This window comes from Ovis canadensis, chromosome 6 (genome assembly GCF_042477335.2).
Source record: "Ovis canadensis isolate MfBH-ARS-UI-01 breed Bighorn chromosome 6, ARS-UI_OviCan_v2, whole genome shotgun sequence".
Lineage (NCBI taxonomy): Eukaryota > Metazoa > Chordata > Mammalia > Artiodactyla > Bovidae > Ovis > Ovis canadensis.
In genome coordinates this window covers 88,166,932-88,182,599 of record NC_091250.1, presented here as the reverse complement: position 1 = coordinate 88,182,599, position 15,668 = coordinate 88,166,932, and the positions used below count along the sequence as shown (strand labels likewise).

Genomic DNA, 15,668 nt, shown 5'->3' with positions numbered 1-15,668 from the left:
GCTGTGTTTCTCACATGCTCTCAGCTGTGCCCATGCTGCTGTTCCATGGCCCATACTTTGAGTAAAGAGGTTGTAAGATCATTTTGTCTGAGACACTGCTGCCGCTGCTAAGTCGCTTTACTCGTGTCCGACTCTGTGCGACCCCATAAACAGCAGCCCACCAGGTTCCCCCCGTCCCTGGGATTCTCCAGGCAAGAACACTGGAGTGGGTTGCCATTTCCTTCTCCAGTGCATGAAAGTGAAAAGTGAAAGTGAAGTCGCTCAGTCGTGTCCGACTCTAGGGACCCCATGGACTGCAACCCACCAGGCTCCTCTGTCCATGGGATTTTCCAGGCAAGAGTACTGGACTGGGGTGCCATTGCCTTCTCTGTGTAAATGTGGTGAGTGGCACTTTATATACTGGTCTAATTTAACCCTCCAAAGAATCCTGTGAGGTAAGACAAAGGTCTACTCATTTCAACATCAAACATTACCATGTGGTCACACAGGTATAACACCTTTATATCATGAAGGGCAAAAACTCATTCCTAGAACATACACTGTGACTAGCAACCGCCTCCGCTGCAAAACTGGCCATCTCCTCAGAGGCTTGGGCTGTCGGGAAGTAGTTCAACTTGGTGTTTTTCACACAAGTGCAAGCCTGTTAGCGTTTTGCCATTCCCATATCAGTGTGTGTTTCAACCTCTGAAGTCGATGCAGAACGTATGGGATGAAGATAAGTACATTTTTGGTGTCTGAGACACAGACCAATTGAAATTTAGGATTCAGATAAACATTTGTTCCCTACTCATTGAAGTGAAAAAGTGGAAGTGTTAGTCGCTCAATTGTGTCTGACTCTTTGCGACCCCATGGACTGCAGCCTACCAGGCTCTTCTGTCCATGGAATCCTCCAGGCAAGAATACTGGAGTGGGTAGCCATTCCCGCCTCCAGGGGATCTTCCCAACTCAGGGATCAAACCTGGGTCTCTGGCATTGCAGGTGCATTCTTTTTTTACCATCTGAGCCACCAGGGAAGCCCATTTTATTTGTCCCCTACTCATTATTTTTCTCCAAAAATATCTAATGAAAAATTAATAAGGTACCCTATAAAATGCCTTGAAATTTATCTTTCTTAACAAAAGCTATGTAAATATGAGCTCTCTGTAGATGGTCACTGAAATCAGTAAAAACTTCACCTTGAAAAGGAAATTCCATCAGTGCCAAAGTTCTTGTGGGTATTTTTTATTGAAAGGTCTTTTTCCTTCAATAATGGACATTTTACATTAAAACTTTATACAACCAAAATCTCAAAATAATATTAAAATCACACAAAGGTATTTTCATTGTTAAGTCTACTTCATTTTATTGTTGATAAAAATATTGCCAGACACTTGTAATTCTAATGTTTCTGCTTTAAAATAAGCAATTAAAACTAAACGTCACAAGAAGAGACAATACATACTACAATTTGCTAATAACTGGCTAAAATGATAATTTAATAGTAACATGTATAAGAAACAATTGCACTTGAAAAAAAGTAAACAAAAAAACCTCTAGTTTTGTATATTTAAGTCTTATGAACAGAGGTTAATCATCTATAACCTTGCCAGAAGTGTATGTTTGTTTAAATTAAAAAAGAAAAAAAAAAAAAGCTTGTGTATGTAACTAGCAATTATTCATTTCTTTTAAAAGTCTTGAATTCTTATATGCTTTACAGAATTTCCCCCATAGTTTGTTGATCAGAAAAGACTGCAACACAATAAAGAAAAATAACACTTCATTGGTATTTAGTGCAAATTTGGAGTAATTTTTACATGAAGTATTAAACATGTAGCCTTTAGAAGTTGTTGGAAGTAAGTGCTATGACTGTCTTTTCCTCAGTATACTCTTCTTTTAAAGATTTTGATGGAAAATTTTTAACTGAGGTATTTCTCCTCCTTTGCATGGACTCAGTGGTAAGCCAGTACAGACTTGACTTATCTACCATTCTTCGTCAATGACCTGATTTCTTCACCTGTTCTCTGCCACTACTGTGATTGTTATTCAAAGCTGACAGCATGAAAGAAAAAGTCAATGCAGAAGAATTAATGTAGCACTATAATTCTAGGGCTGTAAGTGGAAAGATTCTTATTAAGAAAGTGTTATATTTGTGAGGAAATCATCGAAGGTAACAAATGCCTACATATTTGATTTAGAAATGAACAGTGTGGAAAACGTGCAGTGGAATATTAATTGCGTCTCATAGCCATTAAAAAAATTAACGTCCCATTGATTCTTAACAGTTTGAAGGTCCACTATATATGTTAACTCCAGCTTGCAAAAGTACAACTATCCACTTCACCACACATGCCAGGTACTACCATAAGGCTGAGCCATTGTTTCCAGAAAGAAAATGCCTTGTATATGGTAAATATTTTTGCACTCATCCTTTAAGATACATAGAATAACAGCACATTGTCATTGCATAAACATAAAGGAAAATGATACTAATAAAATACTAATAAAATGTGGTTTTTTAGGAGAGAAAAAATGGGTGTAATTCCTTCCCCTGCTGCACTAAGCAAAGGATTTGTATTTAGATTTTGAAGTCAGAATTGAGGAAAAAGGGAATATGTCAACATCATGAAATGTAAGTTAAGTACTAGCAATGTGTGGGTTTGCTCTGTGTTTCATGTAAAGCAAATTTAGGGAAATAAAAGTGAATATATGTGGCTTTTAAATTGCCAAGCCCCCCCCACACCTTAAAAAAAAATCTCATGTATATAATAACAAGGCCACTTAAAACTCTTGAGATGTTTTAGTGCTATTGAACATTTGACTCTAAATATGAATTACTTGGCTATGGTAAAGAAAGAAATTCCCCACAGCAAGTCCTTAGTACAAAAGGCTTCAAAGCTTGTCTTACTGTTAACTTTCCCTAGCGACTTCAGAGATTTTCAGACATGTAATGTCGTAGGCTCTTATACTCCGTAATAAATGGATGGTTTGGAGGTTGTTTTATTATTTTTCTTGTCTCACTTTTGCTGCTTTGGGTGAAGTGAGCCTCCCCTTCCGAGTTTTAAAAAGTAGGTAGCACTAGAAGCAGTATATCCAACACTTCTCACCCTTTGTGATATATCAGAAGTTAACTGAAGAGTTTTTACCAGAATATACACAATCTGGCCCCATCCTTACAGGCTCTCTGAGTAGGTCTGGGATAGAGTCTGAACTTGTTAAGAACAACTATACTAAATGGGGATTCTCAGAGACAGAGAATTTGTAGTTGTTTTTTTTTTTAAAAATCATTTATTATTTAAACATTTAAATAAAAATGTTCCCTAGGAGCCAGCTGGGCCAAATGGTTAACATGTCCCTAAGGAGAGTTCTGGTCTAACAGGGCCCGTAGCTCAACAGCACAGCAGAAGAGTGAACGGACTCGCTGTGTTAGTTTCCAGCCGGGGCAAAATCATGAGAAGCAGAGACGGGCACAGAGTTGGAAACCAGACTTTTAACTTGCTGTTCCCAGTGGCTGCATTCAGGAGAACAGGCATCCTTGTCCTTTCACTAAGACTTTAGAAAAGGGTAGAAATCCCCAAGCACATGGTAAATAAATGGTTCAGAGAAAAGAAACTGGAGTAAAGAATCAAGAAAACCATTAATATTACAAAGGTTGGCAAAAGGGCATGTTCTGAATGGTGTGTGGGTGTGTGGGTGTGGAAGGGCCATGGCAGGCTCTTGTGAGGTCTTAGTCGAGAGATTTTACTTCATGTGGTCCCTCGGACGGAATTTTCTCTTCAAAACTAGGAGGAGCTCAAGGCACCAGGACCTAGGGTTGTGCAAATACACTCTTTACAAGGAACACCACCAGTTCAGTTTCTAAACATTATTTTAGAGCCTATAAAACATGCTTCTTTTTCCTAGTTTGGTTTTCTTTACCTCATATAAAAAATAAATAAATAAAAAGGGCAAGAGAAGAGCCAATGACTGCAATAAGAATGGATAAGAGTCACTCTTTACTTAATAATCTGCGGACAGTCGCTCCAGGCCTTGGCTTTCCTTTTGGCCAAAGCCAGCCAGGCTGGCTCTGTTGACACGGGGGCAGCATCTGGGTTGGAGAACCTCTTTGTGACTTCTTTCACCAGTGGTGCTGGGGGAGCTGAATCCGAGATCTCCACTAGATTTTGAAGGAAAAGGAGAAAAGAATGTAAGTCAGAGCCACATTTTTTTGATTTATCACAAGTATGAGATTAAGAAAGCAAAACCCACTGAAGTACTGAGCATCTCTGGCAAGAAGAAATTAGGGAAAGAAACCTACGTGATCCTAACCGCTGCATACAGAATTACAGTGATCACAGTGCAGTCAATTTTAATTTCAAAGAATTTCTAGAAACCCAGTTTTCTCTGAGCACAGAAGCTATACCTGCACAATAATAGTGATAATAGGTAAATTTGTGATTCTAAGTCATGCAACTAGTCAGTTTGATGAAGAAAAAGATTAAACCAGTAGTTTTGAGAGGGTAACAGGCAGGAAGGCCAGGGGTCTCCAAATGGAGGAAATAGCCTCCAAGTGTCAGACATTTTTATCTCCCTTAAGCGGCAGGAAGAAACAAACTACCGATATTTTTTTTCCTTCTCTATACAAATTTAAAAGCTGGTTTCTCTTAAAATTCTGTGTTGCCATGACACCTGGTTCCACCTGAAGTTAACCAATGCCTTTTTCTTACGGAAATGCTTATCTTAAGCTATGCTAATGTACTATGCATGTACCCCAAACTCTGTCTTCAAGTTGGTTCCGCCTTTTGGGCTCAGAACCTACTGGATAAACCAGTATGTTATACTCCGATATTGTTCCTCTAATCTATGTAAATAACACTATTTGTATGGTGCTCTGCCCTTCTTCAAGATTCAAGTTAATCCTTTTATGGCCCAAGATGAACCATTTGGAGCCAAGATTATCCCAAAATACATCTTATGGGTGAGGGGCCTGGTGCCATTCTAAGTTTTGAGACATTCCTTTCTTTCATTAACAGACTGCTGATGACTATATAACATCCAGCTGAAGACTAGCAGGGGGGTACTCTTTCTGCCCCCTTCTGATGCCTATGTCAGAAGCTTTCTGTCTCCTTTATACTTTAATAAAACTTTGTTACACAAAAGCTCTGAGCGAGCAAACTTCATCTCTGGCCCTGGATTGAATTCTTCTCCTCCGGAGGCCAAGAATCCCGGCATTGTAATTCAACAACAACCTTTCAGTTTGAAGTTTGAACTTGTTAGCTGGTAAGGTTAAAAGCTACTTCCTTCACCAAGCATGCCCTGCGTCCCTCCTCCCTCCAAACCCTATGGATCCTGCCTGCTCTTATGACTCAGACTTGTCTAACAAATTCCTTTGCCTCCTATCACTATTTATCAGACCTCAGAGGCTTGGTATGGTGAGGGCTCCCATCTTATCTTCGGGTCATATGTAGTGCCTATGGCAGTGGCCTTACAGTTATGCAGAACTCTGGAAATAATAGAAAGACAAAACTTCAGAAGAAGGCTTGTTTTATTAAGGTGGAGCCAACTCTGAACTGCATTTACCCTTTGGTGTCTCTAAGAAATCAGGCAGGCAAAGGTTGATCTCGTTGTTGACTTTGGAGAATTCTGAAAGAATTCTCTCTTGACCCTTATCAATACGATGTTTAGAATCCTTAATTCCTGGGTATAAGATCAAATGAAGTAAGTCCCTTCGAAGTCCTTGAGAAAATCTTCCAAAGTGGTTTTCAAATGTAAAGTTTTTTTCCTCCACACCAAATAGTAAATATAGCTTTCCTCGTGAGACCTCTTTACATTTCCAGACCTCGGTTAGCAGGTATTTCTTAAGGCATAAAAAAAAATCTTGTGTCTAGAAGGTGGGTGTCCTCTGAGGAACAGACAGGGCTGCCTACTGGGGAAAACAGGGACCCTAACAGTCCCCACAAGAGAGTTCCAGAAAAACATCTATTTCTGCTTTATAGACTATGCCAAAGCCTTTGACTCTGAGGATCACAATAAACTGTGGAAAATTCTGAAAGAGATGTGAATACCAGACCACCTGACCTGACTCTTGAGAAATCTGTATGCAGGCCAGGAAGCAACAGTTAGAACAGGACATGGAACAACAGACTGATTTCAAATAGGAAAAGGAGTACGTTAAGGCTGTATATTGTCACCCTGCTTATTTAACTTACATGCAGAGTACATCATGAGAAATGCTGGACTGGAAGAAGCATAAGCTGGAATCAAGATTGCCGGGAGAAATATCAATCACCTCAGATATGCAGATGACACCACCCTTATGGCAGAAAGTGAAGAGGAACTAAAAAGCCTCTTGATGAAAGTGAAAGAGGAGAGTGCAAAAGTTGGCTTAAAGCTCAACATTCAGAAAACGAAGATCATGGCATCCAGTCCCATCACTTCATGGGAAATAGATGGGGAAACAGTGGAAACAGTGTCAGACTTTATTTTTTTGGGCTCCAAAATCACTGCAGATGGTGACTGCAGCCATGAAATTAAAAGACGCTTACTCCTTGGAAGAAAAGTTATGACCAACCTAGATAGCATATTCAAAAGAAGAGACATTACTTTGCCGACTAAGGTCTGTCTAGTCAAGGCTATGGTTTTTCCTGTGGTCATGTATGGATGTGAGAGTTGGACTGTGAAGAAGGCTGAGTGCCGAAGAATTGATGCTTTTGAACTGTGGTGCTGGAGAAGACTCTTGAGAGTCCCTTGGACTGCAAGGAGATCCAACCAGTCCATTCTGAAGGAGATGAGCCCTGGGATTTCTTTGGAAAGAATGATGCTAAAGCTGAAACTGCAGTACTTTGGCCACCTCATGCGAAGAGTTGACTCATTGGAAAAGACTCTGATGCTGGGAGGGATTGGGGGCAGGAGGAGAAGGGGACGACAGAGGATAAGATGGCTGGATGGCATCACCGACTCGATGGACGTGAGTCTGAGTGGACTCTGGGAATTGGTGATGGACAGGGAGGCCTGGCGTGCTGGGATTCATGGGGTTGCAAAGAGTCGGACACGACTGAGCAACTGAACTGACTGACTGAACAGCCCCTGAGAGGAAGCTCTTTCAAACTCTCCATCCTCCAAGTGACTTGCAATAAGGAAAGTCATAAACATTACTGGATCATTTTATCTTTTAACAGGATAAAGACTTTTTTTTAAAACTTGCCCGTATCTCTTACATGTCATGAATTTGTATAAACACTGCTGTTGTTCATTAACATCAGGGACTTAGAGCAGAACAACTGTGCTCTGTAATGTCACACCTGGGTCAGAAGTTAGCTATCTGAAATCACATCGGTAAGAAGGGGCCAGCCCACTTTTGCCTGGAGCATCTGAGCCACTTGGATCACCATGATTCAGAGAAGCAGTTTCCACTTCCAGCCAGGGCAGAGCTCCAGGTAGGGGATTTCTCATACAGCTTTCTCACACTGGTCTTAAATATGTGGCATCAAAGGAAACAGGCTCCTGAATCTGCTTTTCAGCTCAGGCTTGATGTCAACTACTTGGCTTTGAGACTATCAAAAAACACTGGCTCCATTTAAATTCTACCTAAAATTCACCCTTTCCCCACATCCTAATATAATCTTGTCTCTTCTTTTGTTTAGATGGTTCTTGGGGTATGCAGTCTTTCTTGCTACAGGAAGTCAAAAAACCTCATCTTGTTGGACCACAGGCAGTGGAGGCGGAGAAGGCTCATATCACCTTGTTAAAGGCTCAGGAATTTAATAAGCCACTTGATATCACATTGGTAGTTTGAAATTAGCCATGGCTGGGAGTATTTACACCACAGAAAAGGACAAATACTACAAATCACAGGTATCTCCAATCCCTGAAGACCTGACTCTTAAATGTGTATCATTACCCCACTGATAGTTGGTATGTTTCTGATATTTATCCATGTCAAAGTTTATGAATAGGGTGGCAAGCCAGCTTGTGCTCTGAAATGCCTAAAATGCTGTGCTAGTTTTTACACTGGAGGAAATAAAACATGCTTTAAGGGAAAAAAAACCGTTAAGTACACATAAGTAGAAATGGACCTGTTCTCTCTTACCTGTCACTGATGTAGGAAGAGTGTTGGCCTTTTTGAGTTGTTCTCTGCGCTCAAGCCTGGACACTGGTGTCTCTGGCTTCTTCTCTTCTGGCTGAGTGGTGGGCTTGTGCAGGGAACCAGCTCTGCTGACGCTGCTGCTTCCAGGCTGTGGGGTGACACTGACCTGCAAGGACAGAAAGTCAGGGAAAGCATGTATCCATCCTAAAGGCAGAGAAGGACTGACCATGCAAGGCAAAGCTGCTTGGAGGTTTCCACCAGCTGGCCCGCATCTTCTGCTCCCAGAGGAGGAGCCAGACTGCACAAGAAGCAGTGTGTGCTCAACCCTGGCCCCCAGCCAAGGAGAAGCTCAGTCAAATGTCCCAAAGAGGGGATGCTACATGCTTTCCCGGAAGAGTCCCATCAAACTATACAATCAGAGCCACAGAGCAAGACTCCTAATTTCCTCTCGACCCACTGCTTAAAATAAAGTTATTTTCGTATTTTTCATATAATTGTTGTGTGCGAGGATTCTGCCAAATCAGGTTAACCCAAGAGCATAAGGAAACCAAATCAAATTTCTAACTGAAAATACCTCTTTGGCTTAACAGTAGTCAACTGATTTACTGCTCTACTCTAAGTATTTTCCACCATTCCCAGCCAGCCTTTTCTCGTTACTGTTGTTTTAAATCCTGTGAACTAAAAGAAAGCCAAGCTTGGGAGTTCCCTGGCTGTCCAGTGGTTAGGACTTGGCACTTTCACTGCCAGGGCCTGGGTTCAATCCCTGGTTAGGGAACTAAGACCCCACGAGTCTTTGTGGTGCTCAAAAAATAAAAGAGACAGCGAGCCAAGCTCAGAGTGAAAGCTGAAGACCAGGCTACTTACATGTTCTCTGGAGAGCTTCTCTGCCTGTTTGGCCTCCCTGGCCTGCTTCCTCTCTTCCCGAGTTGCCTGCTGCTCCCGAAACCCCTTCTGTTTCTGCAGCGCCAGTGTTATCCACAGTGGCTGCGCGGTCTCAACCTTCTCCACAAGTTTGGAGCCATCTAAGGAGTATCTGCTCTGAAGCATCGGCTTTTCTATGGGGAAAAAAAGACTGATATTGTGATACAAGAAATACATATTTGATCTTTGTCCCTGTTTCTGGCACTGAATTCCTAAAACCCTTGCAATTTCCTAGCTGATGAGAGCATAAAGGTCTTTCTTGTTCTGCTAAATGAGGTGATTCCTGGGAAGCATGTAAAGATGGAGTCTGGTTGGCAGTATCCACCTGATCAGAGGGTTAGAACTTTGAGTCCCACCCTCAAGCTCTAGGGAGGGGCAAGAGGGTGGAGGCTGAGTTCAGTCATCAATGGCTGATGACTTAATTGATCACAACTTGTAATGAAGCATCTATAAAAACCCAAAAGGACTAGTCTGGAGAGCTTCTGAGCTGAGAACACACAGAGGTGCTGGAGAGTGACTAGCTCAGAAAGTATCGAAGCTCTATGCCCGTTTTCCATACCTTGCCCTCTTCATCTCTTCCATCTGAGTTATATTCTTTATATATATATATAAACTTTTATGTATGTGTGCGTGCATGTGTGTGTGTATACACACAGGCTTCCCTGATGGCTCAGCAGGTGAAGAATCTGCCTACCAATGCAGGAGACACACAAGATGCAGGTTTGATCCCTGGGTCAGGAACATCTGGAGAAGGAAATGGCAACCCACTCCAGTATTCTTGCTTGAAAAATCCCATGGACAGCGGAGCCTGGTGGGCTACCATCCAAAGGGTCACAGAGAATCAGAAATGACTAAGCACAGCATACATATAAACTTTAAGCCAATAACCCAGTAAGTAAAATGTTTCCCTGAGTTATGTGAGATCCTCTAGCAAACTAACTGAACAATGCGGATTTGCAATTGGCATCCAGTTTGGGGGCAGTCTGGTAGGACTGAGCTCATAACCTGTGGACTCTAATGATGTCTCCAGTAGAGAATCAGAACTGAGTTGAACTGACACCAGCTTGGCTATGTGGGACCCACACCCCACCACCCCGCAACAGAATCAGTCAAGACAAAAAGCAGGTTTGCCCTGAAACTAACTGCTCATTCATCTCAGTCCCTCATCCCCTAAAACTGTGACATATTAATCAGCCCAAGAAACAGTCAGCTATCCCCTTCTGACACACAATGTGCCAATGCCCGAGTGACTACTCTGGGTGGGAAAGTAGCATCTTCAAAGGAAAAAAACAGGAGCATTTCTCTTTCCTCAAAATGGAAGAAAAAATCGTCTCCACTGTCAAAAAACATCTGGCCTACAGAGGACCCAGGTAGTTATTTGATTGTTCTTTTTTTTATTGCTTTTTAAAATTTATTTTTTCAATGGAACTTCCTCCTCCCCCTGCCCCAACCCCACACTGTCCCCTGACGAAACAAGTGGACCAAACGTATAAAAGAGGAAAAGGGGGCACTGCTCTCCTTAGTGGGGCTGCTAAGGGCACCAGGACTTGGAGGAAGACAGTGAGAAACGGTGGTTTTGGCCCATTGCCCTCATTTGATAGATGTGAGTACTTGAGTCCAAAGCCGTCAAGGGCAGTGACCATGGTCATTTAGTGCACAGCTGAAGCCTGAGCCGAGGACTTCTGACTTCCAGTCTGCGCTCTTACCATGGTGGACTGTCTTGCCTGTGCAAGTTGGGGCAACAAGCTTCCCAGGTGGAGAGGATCAGAGGTTGAGTAACTGGGCTCTGGAATTGAGCAGACCTGAGTTTGACTTTATGTGACCCCAGAAAAGCTACTTAACCTCTCCAAGCTTTCATTTTCTAATCCATAAACTAGAGTCAATAATGGCACAGGCCTCATCAGGCTGATGTGAAGATTAAAAGGGGTCTTGGGTGTGAAAACCTTTAGAACAGTGTTTGGCATATAGTAACACTCATCTCACACACTAGTAAAGTAATGCTTAAAATTCTCTAAGCCAGGCTTCTGCAATACATGAACCGTGAACTTCCAGATGTTCAAGCTGGGTTTTAGAAAAGGCAGAGGAACCAGAGATCAAATTGCCAACATCTGCTGGATCATGGAAAAAGCAAGAGAGTTCCAGAAAAACATCTATTTCTGCTTTACTGACTATGCCAAAGCCTTTAACTGTGTGGAACTGGAGAATTCTGAAAGAGATGGGAATACCAGACCACCTGACCTGCCTCTTGAGAAATCTGTATGCAGGCCAGGAAGCAACAGTTAGAACTGGACATGGAACCACAGACTGGTTCCAAATAGGAAAAGGAGTTTGTCAAGGCTGTATATTGTCAACTCTGCTTATTTAACTTATATGCAGAGAACATCATGAGAAATGCTGGGCTGGAAGAAGCATAAGAAGCCGGGAGAAATATCAATAACCTCAGATATGCAGATGACGCCACCCTTATGGCACAAAGTGAAGAGGAACTAAAATGCCTCTTGATGAAAGTGAAAGAAGAGAGTGGAAAAGTTGGCTGAAAGCTCAACATTCAGAAAACGAAGATCATGGCATCTGGTCCCATCACTTCACAGGAAATAGATGGGGAAACAGTAGAAACAGTGGCAGACTTTAGTTTCGGGGGCTCCAAAATCACTGCAGATGGTGATTGCAGCCATGAAATTAAAAGACGCTTACTCCTTGGAAGGAAAGTTATGACCAGCCTAGATAGTATATTCAAAAGCAGAGACATTACTTTGCCAACTAAGGTCCATCTAGTCAAGGCTATGGTTTTTCCAGTAGTCATGTATGGATGTGAGAGTTGGACTGTGAAGAAAGCTAAGCACCGAAGAATTGATGCTTTTGAACTGTGGTGTTGGAGATGACTCTTGAGAGTCCCTTGGACTGCAAGGAGATCCAACCAGTCCATTCTAAAGGAGATCAGCCCTGGGTGTTCTTTGGAAGGAATGATGCTAAAGCTGAAAGTCTAGTACTTTGGCCACCTCATGTGAAGAGTTGACTCACTGGAAAAGACTCTGATGCCCTGGGAGAGACTGGGGGCAGGAGGAGAAGGGGACAACAGGATGAGATGGCTGGATGGCATCACTGACTCGATGGACGTTGAGTTTGAGTGAACTCTGGGAGTTGGTGATGGACAGGGAGGCCTGGCATGCTGCAATTCATGGGGTCGCAAAGAGTCGGACACAACTGAGCAACTAACTGAACTGAACTGCTCTACAGAAGTAAGTGTTCTTGGGAATTCTCTGGTGATCCAGTGGTTAGGGCTCTGCACTTCCACTGCAGAGGGCATGGGTTTGATCCCTATTCAGGGACCCTCACCCTGGGGAGCTAACAGATTGAGCCACAGACTGGGCACCCCAGTCCTAGTATCTTTTGTGGAGGAGACAAGTCCCCTTGGCTGCTGGGAGAACCTCTGGGACAGAGGGCTGGAGAAGCAGAGACCTACTCATGAAGATGGTGCATGTACTGGCTTGTCAACAATCAAGGTGGAGAGAGCTCTGCACTGGTGGCTGCCAGCCTGCTGCACTCTCCAGTATGAGCTGGGTGAACTCCTCAGCCTTACTCTACACCACAGCGGCGTGTGACCTGGGCCAACTGTCCCCTGGGAAGAGACTTAGTCTAGCTACTCAGAGACAGACTGGGGGCCCTTGGATGTGATCTGGATGGGGTGGTGGCCATTGTCAGCATGTCGTTGGGTGGCCCCCCAGAAGCCTGCCCCAGTTTTGTCTCCTGGCCAAGCAAGAAAGCCCCACCCACTTCTCACTGCAGTTCAGTGCTGTTCTGGAGCAGACTACCCTGGAAGAAAAATGCCACAGAGGCAGCCAGATTTCTGGTGGCAGTGTGGACATCTCAATTCCTGCAGCCACAGTCTCTCCACTCCACAGCCACACACTAGATCTAGGATGAACACAATGAGGAAGGGACAGAACCCTGGGCTGAGTATGAGCAGCGCACCTACATAGGTGTGTAGGTCCTCTGTGAATGCACAGGCTTCACTTGTTTTGGCAATCCCCTCCTTTGGAGCAGAGCATGCACTCAAGGAGAACAGAGCCTGATCAAGCCTGACCCACAAGGCTACTCTAACAACTGGGGATAAGAGCACCCTGCTGAAAGTGTAGCAACAGCCACAGGGCAGAGGGGAAGTCCCATCTCACACCCCGCATAGGCTTTAGATCCCCCTACACACCCCCTCCTCAAGGTGATAATGGCCAGCACAACTTGAGGGAAAACATGGCTGGCATCCGTATCAACCCAGCCCTCATACCAAAGACACTGGGCACACATAATCCATACAGCGATGCACCCATGTAAAAATACTCCAAGACCACAACAGATAATGTTTCTCCTAAATTCATAAAATAAAATGAAAAGGCGGAGGAACTACTCCCAATTTAAAAAGCAAGAGAAATTCCCTGAAATAATGAAACAGAGCTCACCAGTCTACCCAACCCCAGTTCAAAACAGTGACAGTAAAAATGCTAACTGAATTAAGAAAGATTACTAATAGAAATTCAGGTCATTGTAACAAGGAACTAGAAAGTGTAAAGATGAACCAATCAAAAATAGATAACTCAACTGCCAAGATTAAAAAAAAAAAAAAAAGCAATCTAAGAGCAATGAATAGCCAGCTAAAAGACAAAGAATAAGCAACCTGGAAGACAGAATAATGAACACCATCCAATCAAACATAAGACAGAAAAAACAAAAAGAAAATGAAAGCAACATACAAGGTCTATGGTATATATAAAACTTGCAAGCCTGTGTATAATAGGGGTTCTAAGACGGAGAAAAGAGAAAGAAGATTGAAAATGTATTTGAAAAAACGGTGGCTGAAAACTTCCCAAAGCTAAAGAAGGAAACAGGAATCCAGGTACAAGAAGCTTGGGGGGGGGTCCCAAACAAAATGAATCCAAACAGAACCACAACAAGACATATTATAATTAAAATGGCAAAAGTTAAAGAGAGAATTCTAAAGGCAACAAGAGAAAAACAGTTATTTACAAGGGAATTCCAGTAAGGTCGTCAGCTGATTTCTCTGCAGAAACTTTGGACACCAGAAGGGAGTGGAGTGATACATTTAAAGTCTTGAAAGGTCAAAACCTGAAACTGAGAATACTCTACCCAATAAAATGATCATTTAGAATAGAAGGAGAGAGAATTTCTCAAACAAGCAAAAACTAAAAAGAATTCAGCAATAATAAATTTACTCTAACAGAAATACTGAAGTTTCTTCTCTAAATAGAAAAGAAGAATTTCTAGGAAAGGGAAAATCATGATAGGAAAGGCAAACCTATAATAAGAACTGAAGATCACCTAAATACTTCAGTGTGTGTGCTCAGTTGCATCCGACTCTTTGTGACCCTTTGGAGCCCACCAGGCTCCTCTGTCCATGGGATTTCCCAGGCAAGAATACTGGAGCAGGTTGCCATTTCCAACCCCAGGGATTTTCCGACCCAGAGATCAAACCCGAGTCTCTTGTATTTCCTTCATTGCAAGTGGATTCTTTAACACTGAGGCATCAGGGATGCCCCCCAAATAATCCAGTACTTAGATCAAAAAACAAACAAGAAAGTGTAAAAGCAATTATAACTATAATAAATAGTAAAAGGATAAGCATGAAGATGTAAAATAGGACAGCAAAATCACAAAACGTGAGGGAGGAGAGTATAAAACTACATCTTTTAAAATGTATTTGAATGACTATCAGTTTAAAGCAAGCAGATATAGTCATGGGTCAACATACATGAACTCCATCAAAACCACAAATCAAAAACATATAATAGATTCACAAAAACCAAAAATAAAAACTGAAGCATGTTACAAAAGAAAAGCATCAAACCATGAAAGGAAAAACAAAAAGAAATGAACAAAGAACTATAAAAATTACTGGAAAACAAAGATTAAAATGGTAATAAGTACATACTTATCAATAATTACTTTATGTTAAATGTCAAAGGACTAATGCTTTCATTACAGGGGGCACGGGTTTGATCCCTCGTCAGGGAACTAAGATTCTGCATGACATGCAGCATGGCCAAAAAAATAGGGGGAAAAAAAGGGCAACCCAATTAAAAAATGGACCGAAGAACTTCCTTGATGGTCCAGTGGTTGAGAATCCACCTGCCAATGCAAAGGACATGGGTTTGATTCCTGGTCCAGGAAAATCCTCGTGCTGTGGAGCAACTAAGTCCATGCACCACAAGTACCCAGTCCAAGCTCTAGAGCCCCCGAGCCGAAACTACTGAAGCCCACACACCTACAGCCTATGTTCCGCAACAAAAGAAGCCACCGCAGTGAGAAGCCTGCCAGCAGCAATGAAAAGCAGACCCTGCTCACCACAACTAGAGAAAGGCCACATGCAGCAGCAAAGACCCAGCATGGCCACAAATAAATTTTTTTAAAAAATGGACCTACACTGGTGCATGGGGATGACCCAGAGAGATGTTATGGGGAGGGAGGTGGGAGGGGGGTTCATGTTTGGGAACGCATGTAAGAATTAAAGATTTTAAAATTTAAAAAATAAAAAACTAAAAAAAAAAAGAAAAAAGAAAAAGAACCAGCTTTTCAAATTATATTTATATATGTAAATTTTATTGAGATTACATTGAATCTAAATCTGTTTTATGTTTACATCTATCTCTATGTATCTATCTGTATCCACTATCTCAATAAACCAATTTTATTTAAA

At 42.3% G+C, this 15,668-nt stretch overlaps 1 protein-coding gene across 2 annotated transcripts in view; it reads right to left on the bottom strand.

Moving 5' to 3' along the window:
* Positions 1–1,205: 1,205 nt before the first annotated feature.
* Positions 1,206–15,668, bottom strand: part of CRACD (capping protein inhibiting regulator of actin dynamics) — a 289,119-nt gene continuing 274,656 nt past the window's right edge. For both annotated transcript variants that reach the window (XM_069594149.1, XM_069594150.1), the window contains 3 exons: positions 8,906–9,096; positions 8,045–8,207; positions 1,206–4,132 (listed from right to left, as the gene is read on the bottom strand). In XM_069594149.1, coding sequence (XP_069450250.1) covers positions 3,972–4,132; positions 8,045–8,207; positions 8,906–9,096 — 515 coding nt within the window. In that variant the 3' untranslated portion in view covers positions 1,206–3,971. The remainder of the gene's footprint in view (positions 4,133–8,044; positions 8,208–8,905; positions 9,097–15,668) is intronic.